Source organism: Terrapene carolina, unplaced genomic scaffold (genome assembly GCF_002925995.2).
Source record: "Terrapene carolina triunguis isolate 2854851 unplaced genomic scaffold, T_m_triunguis-2.0 Scaffold69, whole genome shotgun sequence".
NCBI lineage: Eukaryota > Metazoa > Chordata > Testudines > Emydidae > Terrapene > Terrapene triunguis.
In genome coordinates, this window is record NW_020664420.1 from 62,912,700 (window position 1) to 62,929,324 (window position 16,625).

At 40.6% G+C, this 16,625-nt stretch overlaps 1 protein-coding gene across 4 annotated transcripts in view; it reads right to left on the bottom strand.

Annotated features, from left to right (window-relative positions):
• Positions 1-16,625, bottom strand: part of MCC (MCC regulator of WNT signaling pathway) — a 331,118-nt gene that overhangs the window by 97,049 nt on the left and 217,444 nt on the right. For all 4 annotated transcript variants that reach the window (XM_026649202.2, XM_026649201.2, XM_026649203.2 and 1 more), the window contains one exon: positions 1,427-1,540. In XM_026649202.2, coding sequence (XP_026504987.1) covers positions 1,427-1,540 — 114 coding nt within the window. The remainder of the gene's footprint in view (positions 1-1,426; positions 1,541-16,625) is intronic.

Sequence of the window (16,625 nt, forward strand, 5' to 3'; positions counted from 1 at the left end):
CCATATCCACAGAATTGGTGACTGCACCTTGAAAAGCAATGACTGAAATGGATTTAGGGGTATAGTAGACAAACAACTCAATTTGAACTCCCAATGCGATGCTGTGGCAAAAAAAGGCTAATGCAATCTTGGGAAATATAAACAGGGGAGTAGGCAGGTGATTTTACCTCCGTCTGTGACATGGGTGAGACAGATACTGGAATACTGTGTGCAGTTCTGGTGTCCATATTTTAAAAAGGGTGTTGAAAAACTGGAGAAGGTACAGAAAAGAGCCACACAAGTGATTTGAGGGCTGGAGAAAATGCTTTACAGTGGGAGACATAAGAGCTCAACCAATTTAGTTTTTCAAAAAGAAGATAGAGAAGTGACTTGATTGCAGTGTTTAGTACCTTCACAGGGAGAAAATACTGTGTAATTCTAGAAGAGGAAGGCATAACAAGTATCAGTGCCTTTGAGCTGAAGTCAGACAAATTTAAGTTAGAAATTGGCACACATTTTTAATAGTAGGGTCACTGACCATTGCAACAAATTACTAACGAAAGTGGTGCATTCTCATTCTCTTGATGTCTTTGGATCAAGACTAGATGCCTTTCTGGAAGATATGGTTTAGCCAAACAGACTCAGTATAGGAGTAAGTGGCTGAAACTTAATGACTTGTGATATATCAATCAGATTAGATGATCTAATGGTCCCTTCTGGCCTTAAACTCTATGAATACATGACCATATTTTTATATTTTGAGTCAGTTTAGAAATGTAAGGCATGTGAAAGGTGCCAGAGTGACTGCGTTTGAAAAGAAAGGTTCTGTGTCTAAAGAAGATTACAATATAGAAAACAGTACAAGTTTTCCACATCTGCCTTCCTACCTGTTTTATTCTGACATGAAAGGACCATTTCTAAGGGTCAGAGGGCACCCTGATTCAGTCCTTAGCTTCTCTACTGAACATCAGTTGTGACGTTGATTGTAGTTATATGGACACCTGCCCACTAGAAACTGGACTGAGACCACCATATAATTTCTCACAGACCCCTGAGTAGCTATTGAGTCGCAATGACTTCTGAGCACTACTAATCTGAACTGGATTTGAACCTGACCTAGAAGTTAAAGACTTTATACTCAATCATCTAAGCCAACTTGGCCTTTCAGTAATTTATATTTCCTGAAACAATATAGTTTAAAATGTTCCCTGTTACAACTGGTTATTTATTCTGGCTTCAAACTAAACCAATTTAATGAAATTATTTCTTGACTTTTTTTAAACACTTACCATCAAAACATAAAAATTTAACATCTTTGGCAAAAATATTTGTTATGCTTTCTTAAAACTTTTCCCCACTGATATCAGTGTATGTTATCTTTAATCTCTTTTCCTCTGTTTGAAGAAAACAACCCAGACCATTTCCAGGATCTTGAACCATCACTCACCTGAGCCTTTGCCAATTTTTTTTCCAGCAGGTCCCGCTCCCTTTCTGTTTGCTGCAGACGTTTATTAAGCTCCACTATATCTCCCTTTAGTGATGCCAGGGCTGCTAAATGGAGCTGTAAGACAATCAAAATGTATCCAGGTTAAACTTGTCTACCAAATGTACCACTCTTTTAATGTACCACTACTGTAAACTACTAGGAGGCATCAGTGTTCACAGCAAGTGTGAATTTCACACTTGAGAACTTTTAAATCACAAAATGGGATAAAATAATCCACATGCAGCTGAATGCTTTTCCTGGAACACTCCTGAGGAGGAGCATATACTGTATTAAGAGAGAGAACACACATAACAAGGGTAAAAATAATGCAGTGTAATTTAGTTGGAAGCCTGCGTCCATTAGCTTTTTTACACTATCCCAGTGGATACTAGCTCAGAGACTTGTGCTATAAAAGAAGGTGCAGTGTCCTTTAACCATCTGAATGCTTTCAGACATAAAAGTCTGTGAAACCTTCCTACAGAGAACAATGGGAATATGGCATGCAAGGATTTAAAATGTTACTTTGAGACTAATACGAATTCCACTTACAGAGCTACCATTTTGCAGTTGTTTGAGATAATTTTTTCCCGGGTCTCATGCTAGTGAGTTTAAACAACAAAGATTTACTGAAGTTGCAATGCAAGGACCAGACCTGCATTTCTATCCTAGATAATTTATCTGGGTTAAGCAATCATACTAAAGGCAAAATCCTGTCCTTACAGTTCGTACAGTCTGGTAGGTCCCAGAGATATTTTACAATTTCAAAATGTGAATTCCAATACTCTTTAGATGCTTTTCAATCTTCACTGTATGTCTGCTGTATATTAGCGTTAAGGGATCTTTGTATTTTTCCCCCTTTGTGTAAATATGTAATTCTTCAATTAAAAATATTGGAAATTAAAATGCAGTACACCCAGATATCAGAGAACATGCTACTAACAACTAAACCGAAGAATGGAGAAAGCCATCCAGAATGGGAAAGAACAATAGAAACGGAACCGAAAACTAGATGAGAGATGGAACACAAGGCATATCCCATACTTACCTGATGGCATATGCAAATTTATGATCAGCCAGGAAAATTGTGATAAAATGGGCAATCTAAGAGGAATGAACATCAATTTTTACTTTAAAAAATAAAATTGAAAATATACCTTTTCCCATATACACCTCTACCCCGATATAATGCGACCCGATATAACACGAATTTGAATATAACACGGTAAAGCAGTGTTCTGGGGGGGGGACGGGGGACTGCGTGCTCCGGCGGATCAAAGCAAGTTCAATATAACGCGGTTTCATCTATAACGCAGTAAGATTTTTTGGCTGCCAAGGACAGCATTATATCGGGGTAGAGGTGTATTTATGCCAGTGAGACAGATCTGTGGAGGAGCTGCAGGGGTGTGTGTGGGGGGGAAGGGGGAGAGACAGAATGGGACTGGCTGGGCAATGAGACTGGCGGCAAGTAGCTGGGGGGTGGGGTGGGACTCGAAGTCTGGAGAAGTGAGACAAGGAATTGATGGACAAAGAGATTAGAACTGGGATCAGAAGCCTGAGGAGTAGACACTGAGCCTATTTAGGTGAGGAGAATGGGACTGGGACAAGGAACCAGTGGTGTGGAAGAGATAAGACTTGGACAAGTGAAAGGGGGTGGGGCAGAAAGGAGTCATGCTTGTGGGGAATGGGAAGAAGAGTCTGTGTCAAGTAGAGTACATTCTGTTCCAGAGCCTAGAACAGAATCTAAGATTCCTTAGTCTTTCCATTCCTCTGCTGTCAGAAAATATCTGTGGTATCCACTGGCAGAGTATCCCATCCTCCTCTAGTGCTGGTCCCCATAGAGGATGACAACCTACTATTGCTATCAGTTACTCTGCTAGCTCAAGTGGCAGAGGTCTGTGTGGTAGATCTAAAGGTCCTATGGAAAAACAGTATGTGATCATGTAATTAAACACTGTGCATAATGCATATGCACTGGGGGTTAAAATAAGGTTGCACAGACAACCTAAATTCTGCCATTTCCTAACTTTAAATGTTTGACTTTGTGTAGGCCTTGCATGAACAATGAAAGAAAACAGTAGTGAGGAAACAGAGGTTAACAGTGGACAAGGCATAAATTCACAAGTGGCCTTGTAAATAACATGTCATTAGTAGATAAAGAAATAGTAAGAATAATGTGTGATAAGCTTGCAACTGCAGTTTTGCTTACTAGGACACTTTGCAGCTCATGGACAGTTCATGATTTGTACAGGGATTGGTTAAAAAAAATTAGTAGACCAACCATAAAAGTCGTTAACCAATAGTATTAAGTATAAGTGTGTATATAAACTGACTCACGATTACGTATATTGGATGTGTGGATGTGTACTCTGAATCCAACCCCTACACTTGAGCCTGATCAACTCAAGTGTAGTTTGATTGTATGCCAATAAAGAAACCTCAGTAAAGAATCCTGAGTTGAACGAATTTCTTGGATTCCAGAGAACTGGATAAAGTATTCTCCCAGAACTAGGCAAGATGTTCTGGATAAGACAAGTGGAAAAAGTCTCAGAGGGAATCCCAATACTTTGCAACCTTAATAGTGTGTGTGTGTGCGTGTAATATATATATATATATATATATATATACACACACACACACACACACACACACACACACACACAAATGAAAGCCTAATTATGCTGTAGAAATTGTGCCCCTTCATGCACCATGGAAAGCTTCTTACTTCCCAGTGGGACAAAGGAAAGTTGATTTTTCAAGCATTAGGTTATATTTTCTACACTATGCACTCTAGACACTCTTGCTCTTAGCAATGGTCATACATTTCTTATCTATGAACTTTTTTCTCCTTAATATTATGTTATGGGCTTGTATAATTAGCTCTCAAGTAATACACAAATTAACACCACACATACTTCACAAAAAAAATGGTGTTTTTTGTTTTTTTGAAAAAAAGTCTTTTCAGGTTTTTGACCAGCTCTACTATAAAGTAAAGTGCATCTGTTTCACAGAACTATTTAACACACACTCTCCTCCAAAGCACTGCCTTCTCTCCACAGGTCAATAATAGCTACAATTCTCTAAGTTGTATAAAACCAGTATCACACAGTCAAGTGAACACCTCTCCCCTTTGTACATTTTTCTTCAATGACTACCAGCTGTGGTCCTAATTAAAAAACAGGCCAACAATGCTCACACGCTGAGCGGCAGCATAAAAGGACAATGTTCATTTAAAAATCACATTTAAACTCCCCAGGCTTCCTTACCTGTGTTAACAACATCTAAGAGTATCAATACTGAAAGCATATTACATATTTCACCATTTATGCTATTTATTTTTTACATGTAATTCATTGTGGACAATAAAAATAGTTTCATGTTTATTTCTTAGTCAATTTTTCTTTATCACAATGCTGCAATTTTATGATCATTGCAAAAACATTTCTATTAATACTAGGTTTTGTAAAACCGTATGCTTATTATTATATATTATTTTGTAAAACATTATGTTTATTATTATGTTTATAAAACTTAGATTTTGGACTTTCTTTAACCAAAGAAATCCCCTTTCCTTATAAAATTTAGTTTTATTAGTACTTAATATCGTACAAAGCCAATGGTATACCAAAAAAGGAAGGAAAAATCTCAAAATACTAAAGTGCCATGCCAGACACTATGACATTATCCAGCCAAACAGGACTAGCACAAGGTTAAACAGCTACTAGGGTTTACATACATATTCATAATCTGAGTCTGCATTTACCTCACCTTGTTTCCTCTTACAGTAGTTCGCCGGTAGTGACCTAACATAATTTACAATTTCCCAACTAATTTGTAAGCATGGTCACTGCAAACAAGCAGCTTCTACGGACGCCCCCGACTTACGCAATCGTTCAGTTCCAGAAAGCCTCGCATAACTCGAATTTTGCGTAAGTCGGAAACATACGTTATGCAAAAATTTCCACAACTCAAAAATCTATTTCTGGAACTTTTTCTGTAAGTGTGAATTTGTGTAAGTCGGGTCTTGTGTAACCTGGGGAGTATCTGTATCTGCCATAGTCAATGGCAGGAATCAACTTTCCTCTTGATCTCAACAACTGATTTACATCTTAAAAAACTGCTGTACTGGAAGCAAGGGATGTGGAAAGAGGAAGCTGAAACACTCATGATTTTGACGAAAAACACTGCTAACCTCTATTTGGCCCCCATCAAAAATTAGGGTGTCATCTCCCCATCTCCCAACCAGCTTATTGGCAGTCCTGCAGTTCTGCAAACACAAGATGTATAAGGGTCTAAGCCACAATTGACATATTAAAATTCTGGTTAGGAAAAAAGGGACAGGCAGTGAGGGGAGTTCCCAAATGCTCAAGTACTCTTATGGACAGAGGTAAGACATCGTATAAACAAAACATTTAACATTTTAGGCATTGAGTCAATCACAGACTAAACTTGCTCTGACTGAATTTTATGCCCTGTTTCAATGCTAGAGGTTTCTGGACTGTGTCTTCAACCTCAAATCTACACCTCTCAAATTTAAAAGGAACAAGGTCTAACTAATGGTTTAGCCTCCAAATTTTAATTTTGTTTGAATGGTGGTATAGGACAGTTTTTTCATTATACATCTCTACCCCGATATAACGCTGTCCTTGGGAGCCAAAAAATCTTACCACGTTATAGGTGAAACCGCGTTATATCGAACTTGCTTTGATCCGCCGGAGCTCGCAGCTCCGTCCCCCCCGGAGCGCTGCTTTACCGCATTATATCCGAATTCGTGTTATATTGGGTGGCGTTATATTGGGGTAGAGGTGTATGTTTAAAACATGTCTAGTACAATCACATCCTGATCCACACTGAGACCTAGATATTAATGTAACAGAAATCATCATTCATCATCAAAGTGAAAATGGCCAGTATACATGCATGTTCTTATTACTGTTTCCCTTGTCCTCCCCCTTTCCTTACTACTGTTTTTTACATATACTTGACCATCTTTTCTCAGTTAGACTATGCTCTTTTGGTAGGGTTGCCAACTTTCTAATTGCACAAAACTGAACACCCTTTACCCACCCCCTTCCCTGCCCCCACCTCCGCACTCACTCCAGACCCCTCCCTCCGTCGCTCGCTCTCCCCCACCCTCACTCACTTTCACTGGGCTGTGACAGGGGGTTGGGGTGTGGGAAGGGGTGAGGGCTCCAGCAGGGTGTGCAGGCTCTGGGGTGGGGCTGGGGATGAGGGGGCTCCGGGCTGGGGCCAAGGGATTTGGAGTGTGAGAGGGGGCTCAGGGCTGGGGCAGGGCATTGGAGTGTGCGAGGGGGTGCAGGCTCCAGCTAGGGGTGTGAGCTCTGGGGTGGGGCTGGGAATGAGGGGTTTGGGGTCTGGGAAGGGGCTCAGGGATGGGGTAGAGGGTTGGGGTACAGGAGGGGGTGAAGGCTCTGGGGTGAGGCTGGAGATGAGGGGTTTGGGGTGCAGGAGGGGGCTCCAGGCTGGGGTCAAGAGGTTTGGAGTGCAGGGGCAGGGGGCTGGGGTGTGGAAGGGGTGCGGGCTCTGGGGTAGGACTGGGGATGAAGGATTTGGGGTGCTGGGACTCAGGGCTGGGGTACGGGACGAGGTGCAGGTGCAGTACAGGGTGCAGGCTCTGGGAAGGAGTTTGGGTACGGGAGGGGGTTCTGATCTGAGGCAGGGGGGTTGGGCTCTGGCTGGGCGGCGCTTACCTCAGGTGGCTCCCAGTCGGCAGCGCAGCAGGGCTAAGGCAGGCTCCCTGCCTGCCCTGGCTCTGCATGGCTCTTGGAAGCGGCTGCCATGTCCGGCTTCTAGGTGGAGGGGCAACCAGGCAGCTCTGCGTGGTGCACACTGCCCGCACCCGGAGGCAACGCCCCCACAGCTCCCATTGGCCACAGTTCCTGGCCTATGGGAGCTGCGGAGCTGGCGCTCGGGGCGGGGGCAGCACATGGAGCTTCCCTGATCGCCCCTGTGCCTACGGGTTGCAGGGACATGCCGGCTGCTTCCGGGAGCTGCGTGGAGCCTTTCTTAGCCCAGGTGCGCTGCCAACCGGACTTTTAACAGCCCTGTCAGCAGTGCTCGTTGGAGCTGCCAGCGTCCCTTTTCGACGAGGTGTTCCGGTTGAAAACCAGACACCTGGCAACTGTATCTTTTGGGCAGAGACGGTCTTTCACTCTCTGCTTGTATAGCACCTGGCAGAGTGGAGTTGGAGCCTCTAGAAGCTACTGTAATTCAAATTAATAACAAGCAGCTGAGTGATCAGCTAAAATGAACAAAAGGATAAATGGTGAAAAGAACATATTTAATTTTTAGAATTTTCAGTTTAAATAATCCAAGTTATTAGTGATAAGATACATTATTTTAATTTTTACAGTGTCCCTTTAAAGGAAACTGATTTTCAATAAATAAAAAACAATTTATTTGCAAAGGAAGTTATAGTTGTAATTTTGTAGTACCTCGTAGTTACAGGATATGAAAACTGGGGAGGCAGAGGGAAGAGAATGGAGGCAGTCAAGTGGGATATACTGCTTTCTCCTTGGTGAACAATGACAGAGAAGGCAGCGTTACTGACACAGACTGAAATCAGACACTTAAAGCTCAAGGTGGGCCGCATCTTAATGACACAAAATTAGAAAACATATTAAAGTCCCAGCACTTTATGACAATTAAGTCTGTATAATCAGACATCATGAATCTTTTAGTGTGCACTAAATACTGATTTGAGCCCTGAGGCTGTAACTCCCAGGGAGATTTACATGAGCACAAGTAAAAGAGTTCTCTGACAAGGCCTGCATTGTTCATAAATTTTTATATTGATCTAATTTAGTAGGTATTGAATTCTCCCATTCAACAGAAACAAGTGCATTTAATGGTAAAGCACCCAATCAATCCAACAGAGTAGGCAAAGCCAACATATTTTACTATAATAACTGAAATGGCTCAGAATAGTCCCCTCACTTTTTCCTCAACCAGGGACCAAGGAAAGCAGAATTCTTCCTGTAAAAGAATTAGTGTCATAGGATCACTGGTGTACTATACTGTATATCTTAGTTCAGAAGCCATGGTTTCTTTTAAATTTGATTACATAGGCACAAGCATGTGACTCAAGCCTACAGAAGCCACACACAATACCCTTTTATTCTTCCAACCAGCTCTGCTCTTGCTTGTCGGAAGGGTAATGATAAGCACAGGGTTCTTGTAAGTTTCAATATGCCACTAGCTCACAAGATTGGAGCAAGAAAGCTTAGTAAAAGGAGCCACAAAGCTGGGAGATCTACCATAATTTCAGATCTACTATCCTCTCTACGAGCTCCTAGGGTTAGCTACAGGATGACTCTACTGCCTGCAGAGCACCCCTCCCCCCACTATTTACAAATTGTTGCCAAAGTCTCATTTTTTTTTTTTTTTTTTTTTAAAGAGTAACATAATTTTGTTGCATATGTGCATGGCATCTGCTGGCTCCACGTAAATCTAACTCTGTGTGCCAAGTCTGGACTGAATGTATTTAAATGGCAGTGTTCACCATTGAAAAGGTGATTTTTGCAAATGCAGTACACTGGTACCCTAGTAGAGAGGAAAAAGGCAACAGGTTAGTTACCACTCTGAGATTACTGGGGCAGATACCAACTTTTTAATGGTGACCACTGCATATCATAACTTTAAGAGATCATGTGATCTAGAACAGAGGTTCCCAAATTGGGGGGGCGCAATATGTATTCTGGGGAGGCGTGAGAAGCTTTAGAAAAAAAATGTACTGCATACATTTTGCCCATCGCAATCAATAACTAGAAAAGCTGACTCCTCCAGACATATCAGGTCCTCAGACGGTGCTGTACATTTGACTCTAGTTGGCGCTGTGCATTTTGACAGATTTCTGTTAAACTTGCATAGCATTATACAAAGCTGGTCGTCTGTAAGTTAATCCGTTTGCTATGACATGGTGAGCACATTTAATTGTAAGCATCGACCACGATCACAGTTTTACTTTTACTCTTATTACAATGGATCATTGGCTCTGTCTGAATCAATGCCTCACTGTTTTTAATATTTAGTGAAAGTTTCATGTTGATTTTTTTTAATCAGTATATCTACTTGTATGGGGGGCATAAACTACTACAGATACAAAGAAGGGGGGAAGCGATTAAGTAAGTTTGAGAACCACTGATCTAAAACAGTAAGAACAAACTTGGGAGAGACCAACTCGAGTTCTAATCCTGACTCCTTTGTGACCTGGGGTAAATTACTTCATGTCTCTGCCTCAACTTCCCCATTAGTAAAAATATGGATAGAGGATACCTGCTTCCCTGTCACAAAGAGGTGAGATAAATATTAGTTAATGACTTATTATTTGCACAGTGCTCTAAACACATTGTTTGCATTGTGCTTTGTGAACTGCTCTCTGAAAGTATTATTAACATTATTAGATCTGCAGATAGGCAAGTTTAAATATATTTAAGGATTACTGAAAATCACACAAGGACAGATGGGATGTCAATCTGGACGGAGTCACTGAGCTTGGAAACAGGAAGTCACCATTGTGCCTGTGATAAGTAGGCTGGATGAGTGCTGATACCTGGTAGGTCCTGGGCTGAATTTTAACAAATAATTTAACAACCACAGCAGTTTATGAGCACGATCCAAAGTCCAATGAAGTCATGTAAAGACAGACTTCTATTGACTTCAATAGGCTTTTAGTGGCAGAATGAAGACCATGAACTATAGGAAACAAAAACACACAAGAATGCCTAATAGAAACCTACCCACCTATGCAATAGTATAATCTGCCATTTTACATATTTTGAAATAATTGTTTATCCTGCCATACTTTATCACTGAACTATGGCTCTACACGTGTCTTTTCCCCAAACTGGAATCACCCTAACTCAAACTCCTGTACAAGAATAGCTGTGCTAATGACATAATTTTGTTATTTTCAATCGTGCAAAGCCCGTCTTCGCTGTACCAAACTAAAAAGGGAGCCTATGTACTTCCCTCTGTATTTGAGGTATGGAAAGAACATTCTTTTTCCCTACCCACCCTTTGGTCTCCCATTCACCTCAGCTACAGATTATGACACAATTTAAAAACCAGTGACGTGTCAAATGAACTAGGATCAGGATCTAGATGGGAAACGCACAGACTGTATCTTCATATAGTTAAAAAAAAATACTCCACTGTGTCATTAAAACTTCACATTATCTGTACATAGCCAATTACCACCTGATCACCTTAATTGTTTATTGCTCCCTTTCCCCTGCCTCTATCTCTTGATCTGCTTTGTCTTTCTTAAAATGTAAGCTCTTCAGGGCAGGCACTGTGCTTTCTTTTCTGTTTTTACAGTACTTAGCTTATTATAGGCTCTAAAAATAACTAACACATACACATTCCCTCTGATCTGATCAAATGTCCAAATAAAAATACATCTCCACTCCAAAATCCCACCAAATGTTCATCTTAAATTTCTACAGCACAAATTTGAAATCCCAGGAAGATTCTCAGGCAAGGCACTGAAGGTGGTGCTTGATTACTGGAAAATGCAAAATGTAGTTGGAATGCCATCTAGGAACTGAAGCAGCAGCAAGAGGACAATAAATGGCGGTTAAAACATTTGTGTAGCATTTCCTGCTCCCCTTCAAAGATGGTACAAACTGCCAGGCAAAAATGGCTAAATACCGTACTCACCAAAGGAAAAAGCAGTCTGCAATGTGAACTTCTATGGGGAGTTATGCATGACATGTCACTGGGATAATGAAAAGCACATTTAAAAATACCAATGAAGGAATCTGACCGTGAATTTAGGGATTTTAGTGTTTAGGATTTTGCGATTATCAAGATTTTGTCATTTGTGCATTTCACTAGAAAATGCAGATAAAACAGGATAGTACATTCCCCCCGCCCCGGCCCAACTACTGTACCACGGTGCATATATGTGGAGGGAGAATATGGACAAGAGATGGGAAGGGTTGGCACTAGTCTGCTCTCATGATGGCCTTCAACATTAATATACGGCTAAACAGGACACTAAAGTTCACAGCAAGAATTTAAGAGAAATCACAGCAAGGATACATACAACTTGGTCACATCTGAGGAAAAAGATTTGAAAACAAAAATATTCCAACATAAAAGTAGGGAATTTTTAACACAAAGGAATTTATGATCTGCAATTTGTGTGTAGACATTTGTTGTCTGTAAAAGTCATGCTGTTTGTGGTGTTATTTACATTTCATCAGCACTACAAAAGGCTACAGAACTACTTGCCCATCAACATTCATTTAAAGAGATTGACATATAAATGAATAGCTCTCTCAACTGTTTTTACTCTCTTACACTTATTTTTTATAGCTCTTTTTCTACATGATACTCCACAAAGATGCATTTTTATGGCCCAAGTGGTGAAATGAATGTAATCAAAGTCCATTTCAGTGAGTGCACTGACAAGGCTGGAATGGAAAATCCTACAAAAACAATCATCTTCTAGAATTAGTGAGAGGACAGCTCAATATTCCCTAAAACAATCTCAGTTGTATAATCCCTAGGGCATAAAACTGAAATACCATAGCCAATTGCCCTTTTAAGTAATTATCTAAGGAAAAGCCAAAATCACTCAAAAATGCTTCCATTGTATTGTTGCAGGTTTCTAGAAAAACACCCAAAGAATCGACATTCATGAAACAATTTTTCTATATTAGTCCCCAAAAAGCACAAAAACTACTAGTATATCAAATGACATATGAAACACACAGCTTGTGACTTTCCTGTTGAAGTAACGAGGTCATATTAGGCATTCCATAGTCATTTCATATGTTTTTTCAATATTAAACAAATGGCATGCCAAAACAAGCCAGGATGGAGCCATCCAAATTTTAGCAAAACTAAGTATTTATTATGGATTCTTGCTCTTTGAACACATCTTCTGCAGATTTTTCAAATCAAATCAATCTGTTTATAGTTCTTTTAAAATAATATTTTAGAAAAAAATATTCACTTATTTTTTTCCTGGATATTAACATTTCCTAATACATTTAATATACCTGTGAATCTTCCTAACCATTCTTTGAAATAATTCCAAACTACTCTTGCTGACCTAGTCACAGTGGGTAAAGATAGGTAAAAATACTGCACGGGGCAAAATCCATAAGGCATTGTAATACTGATCAAACATACAATCAGCGCTGCAGCTACTGATTCTATTGGGAGTAGGGTCAGGCTCAGAATAATATAAAACAAACACATACTATATAGGGAGGGGAAATATCTCCCTTTTAACATTTATATTTATAACTTGCATAGGACAAATGGAGTACAATGGAAACTAGCTAATGTATATGTTACTAACCTGCACCAGAGCCAGATTAAGCCATAGGCACTATAGGCCTGTGCCTATGGGATTACATAAAAATCTCAGCATTAATAATAACAATAAAAGTTTTTATCCCTCATGGTTGTGAAGAAAAGATTGAAAATGACCCAAGCATAACCAATACAGCAATATCTGCCTGAGTTTGCAGACAGCCTGAAACAATTAGCTCTGATAATTACTAACTACCCCCATGAATCTCAACAGGGTGTTTAACACCAAGATCCACTGTACGCCTGGCCACCCAGTCATGCGCGCACACCCTGGCTGCTGGGTTAATTACTTTGGGCCAGCCCTGACTGCCTGACTGGAAATGGGGGTGAGGAGAGAGGCGCAGCTCCATTTCAAGTAGGGGGTGAGGTCAAAGTACAGGGTGGAGCTATAAGGGGTCTTATGGTATGTATCAGAGGAGTAAGCATGTTAGTCTTTAACCACAAAAACAACGAGTCATCCGGTGGCACCTTCAAGACTAACAGATTTATTTGGGCATAAGCTTTTGTGGATAAAAAAACCCACTTCTTCAGATGCATGGTATGTAGATTGTCTTAATTCAATGGTCTCCATACCCATTAATTGCATTCATAAAATGGAGTCTTCTTCCCAATTCTCAGCAAAGATTTGATATGAGAACTTTGTTGTGAGATCACATGTTGTTAAAATGTCATTACTTTCACAAAATGCATATCAAAGGACAGTTATTACCCTAATAACTAAAAATCTAAACTATTTGCACTGTCTTCTTGAGGATTCAGAGAGAGGTGTCAAGGCTACGGTTTATAGGTGTGCCAAGCCAATTAACAAGCCTGTTTAGTTTTACTGCTGCTATTTAAGAACCCTGTGAGCAACTGTGAAACAGTCAAGAATCACATCAATTTCACATTGTTGCTTTGGAAAGTTAGGAGCAGCAGCAAAAGCATATATGGACTTATTTATGGGATGGAGAGCCCAAAAAATAAAGGACGGGGGAGGGACAGTACGGACTTCTTCTCTAGTGACCCTCACCAGAAGGCTCTTTGGAGGGGCAGAGTATTGGAAACTCACCCCCCGACAGCAGTCAGAAGTGAGGAAGAGTTGTCCTGTGGTTAGGCTCTAGCTTGGGACTCAAAGAAGATCCGAGTTCAATTCCCAGCTCTGCCACAAACTTCCAGCTTAGTCCTCCTGCAGTGATGGATGCTCCGCAACTGTAGCAGGAAGGCAGCAAGGTCTCAAGGCTATAAGCATAGGGTTGGGAATCAGCGAGTCCTCAATCTTAACCTGTCTCCGCCATTTACTGTCCTAAGGCAGGTCGCGGTCTCAGTTTTCCCCATCTGTAAAATGGGAAGAGTGAAACTCTCTCACTGGGAAGATGTGGAGATAAATTCACTAAGTCTGTGAAGCACTCAGAGTCTATGGCAGGGGTAGGCAATTATTTTTTTTCAAGGTCCAAACACCAGAGAACAAAATAAAAAAACCCAAAACAATAACGATAATAAATAAATAAAAAGATTTTGGGATCTGTTCAAAAGCAACTGGGAGTCTAGATTTGGTTCACGGTCCACCTATTGACCACCCCTAGACTACAGTGATAAGCACACTAGAGACGATCATAAAGAAATTAATAATTCTGCATTCAGGACAGGATTTGGCTGGGGTGTAGTAAACAAGGCATGGGGCCACACATTAAATGACAAAAATAAAAAAAATATTGAATGGCTACCTATTCAGTAAGCACTGATCACTGTGCACTTAATGAGTCGGGGTCCTATGGAAAAATAGTACTGTATATAATTATATAATTCAAAACTATCATAACACACACAAGGAGATGAAATTAAGTTGCACAGTCAGCCTTAATGCTGGTATTTCCTAACTTTCAAGTGCTTCATTTTGCAACTTAAACAACATTAATGTAGTTTTTAAAATGCGATTTATGTCTATATCTGTATCTCTCAGTTTGTGCACTGCAAACAGAGACAGTACGAGACAGAAGTGTGTAATATAAACTCTTTCTAGTGCCTCCTGCCCTAGGCTTCAGAGTCTGAGATCCAGCTGGAGACACAACTTCAAAGCGCTGTCTATACAGCTATTTTTAGAGCACTAGCACAAGCACCGCTAACCCAAGTCTGTCAACCTGGGCTCGGAGGCTTGTTCCTGCTCACTCCAAAATGCTGCGTAGACATACCCTCAATGCCACCACAATATAAATGTTAAATAAATACTAACATAACTAACTCCTTTCTTCAGCAGAAAGATGTAAATGGCTCTAAGAGCAAAGACGATAGATGACATTTCCTTCCCAAAAGCTATGTCCAATATTCCCTCCATTTTTTTCCCTCTCTGAGCAGAAACAAATGAGAGAGAGAATAGAAACAAATCTTTGAGCAATAGGCTGTCCTCAGCCTGCATGTGCAACTCACATCAATGGAAGTCTCCCATAGATCAGGGGCTGTGTATAGTCCTAAATCTGCAACTTATGAACCATTTTAACATCCACATCTCTCTCTTAGTTACTCTCAGGGAAGGCCATTTCAACATAATCTATGGGAGGAAGGAGGCCAAATTTCCTCTTTCTAGTCCCCACTTGGTAGTTGCGGAAGGAGGAAGTGAGCATCTCCTTTCTTCCCGTCTCTCCCCTTCCTCCCCCACCCATCTGCCCAAGGAAGCTGTAGCCAAGGAGGATGGAAGGAAGAACGTAGGATGACGTTCCATGCAACTCTTTGTACCTGACAATTCCCACGTCAAGGCCATTTTCTCATTGTCTCGGCTCTCTGGCAACACTTCTGTGATGGGCACTCCACTCCTTTATCTAAACCCAGGGAGAAGGAGCTGAGGACAAATTCCAAGTGTACCCTTCACTCAATCAGGCCCTGTGATGAGTAGTGTTGTGTTTAGTACTCTTTGCTCTGCTTGAGTGCCAAAGTGGGAAGAGCAACCATCAGGCACAGATAAGCAGTAGGCTTGTGTTCTGTGCTAGAGCACATGGATTTGTTTTCATAATACTCATGACCACATATGAAGCTTAGGACATTGTTTGCAAACCACTTCTGCAGCAAACTAGGTTCTTCACTCACCCATACCATTCTCCCGGAGAATACAGTAGATCTTCCAAAAGAAGCAGGCTGTAGATACAAGAGTCACTTGTGAAATCCAAATTAAATATTACTATTACTACTACTGATGATAATGGATTCAAAAGTTCTCCTGCTCTTTTCAAGATCTCTCAGCAAGAAAATTAATTCCTACTTCCAAAGGCACAACTGGGGATTTATTAACAAAACTGCACTAACTGTGCCATTAAGGTTCATTGTCTTTTAGAATGATCCGTATGATCTGCTGACACTGTATATTTAAAAACATAGGGTTTGTCATGCCAGGTTAAACCAGTGGCCCATCAATCCAGCATCCTACTTTTGACAGAATCTGATGCCTCAGACAAAACTGAAAAAAAAAAAAAAAAAAATCAACCTTATCATGTAGCTGGGCAACCACGCAATGTTGTATGGGGAAAAATTCTCTTGAGTCTTACAGTGGTTGAGTAACGCCCCTAATCCTTACTTATTACCCAATCTTAGCTTCCAAAACTACCATTTTAAATAGTCATAACATTAACAAACTGTTTCTTAAATACAGATACAGGATTTGACAATCTCACCACTTGCTACAGCAAAATCCACTGGGTGACTGTGCATGAGTTGGAAAAAGGATGCCCTTTAATTTGGTTTATTTATATTGCTGAGCCCCTTTTTCTCATGTAAAGAGAGAACGTGCAAAGGAGAGACTGGTCAGTTTTCCCTAAACACTTAACTTACATTTAGGAGGAAGAACAGT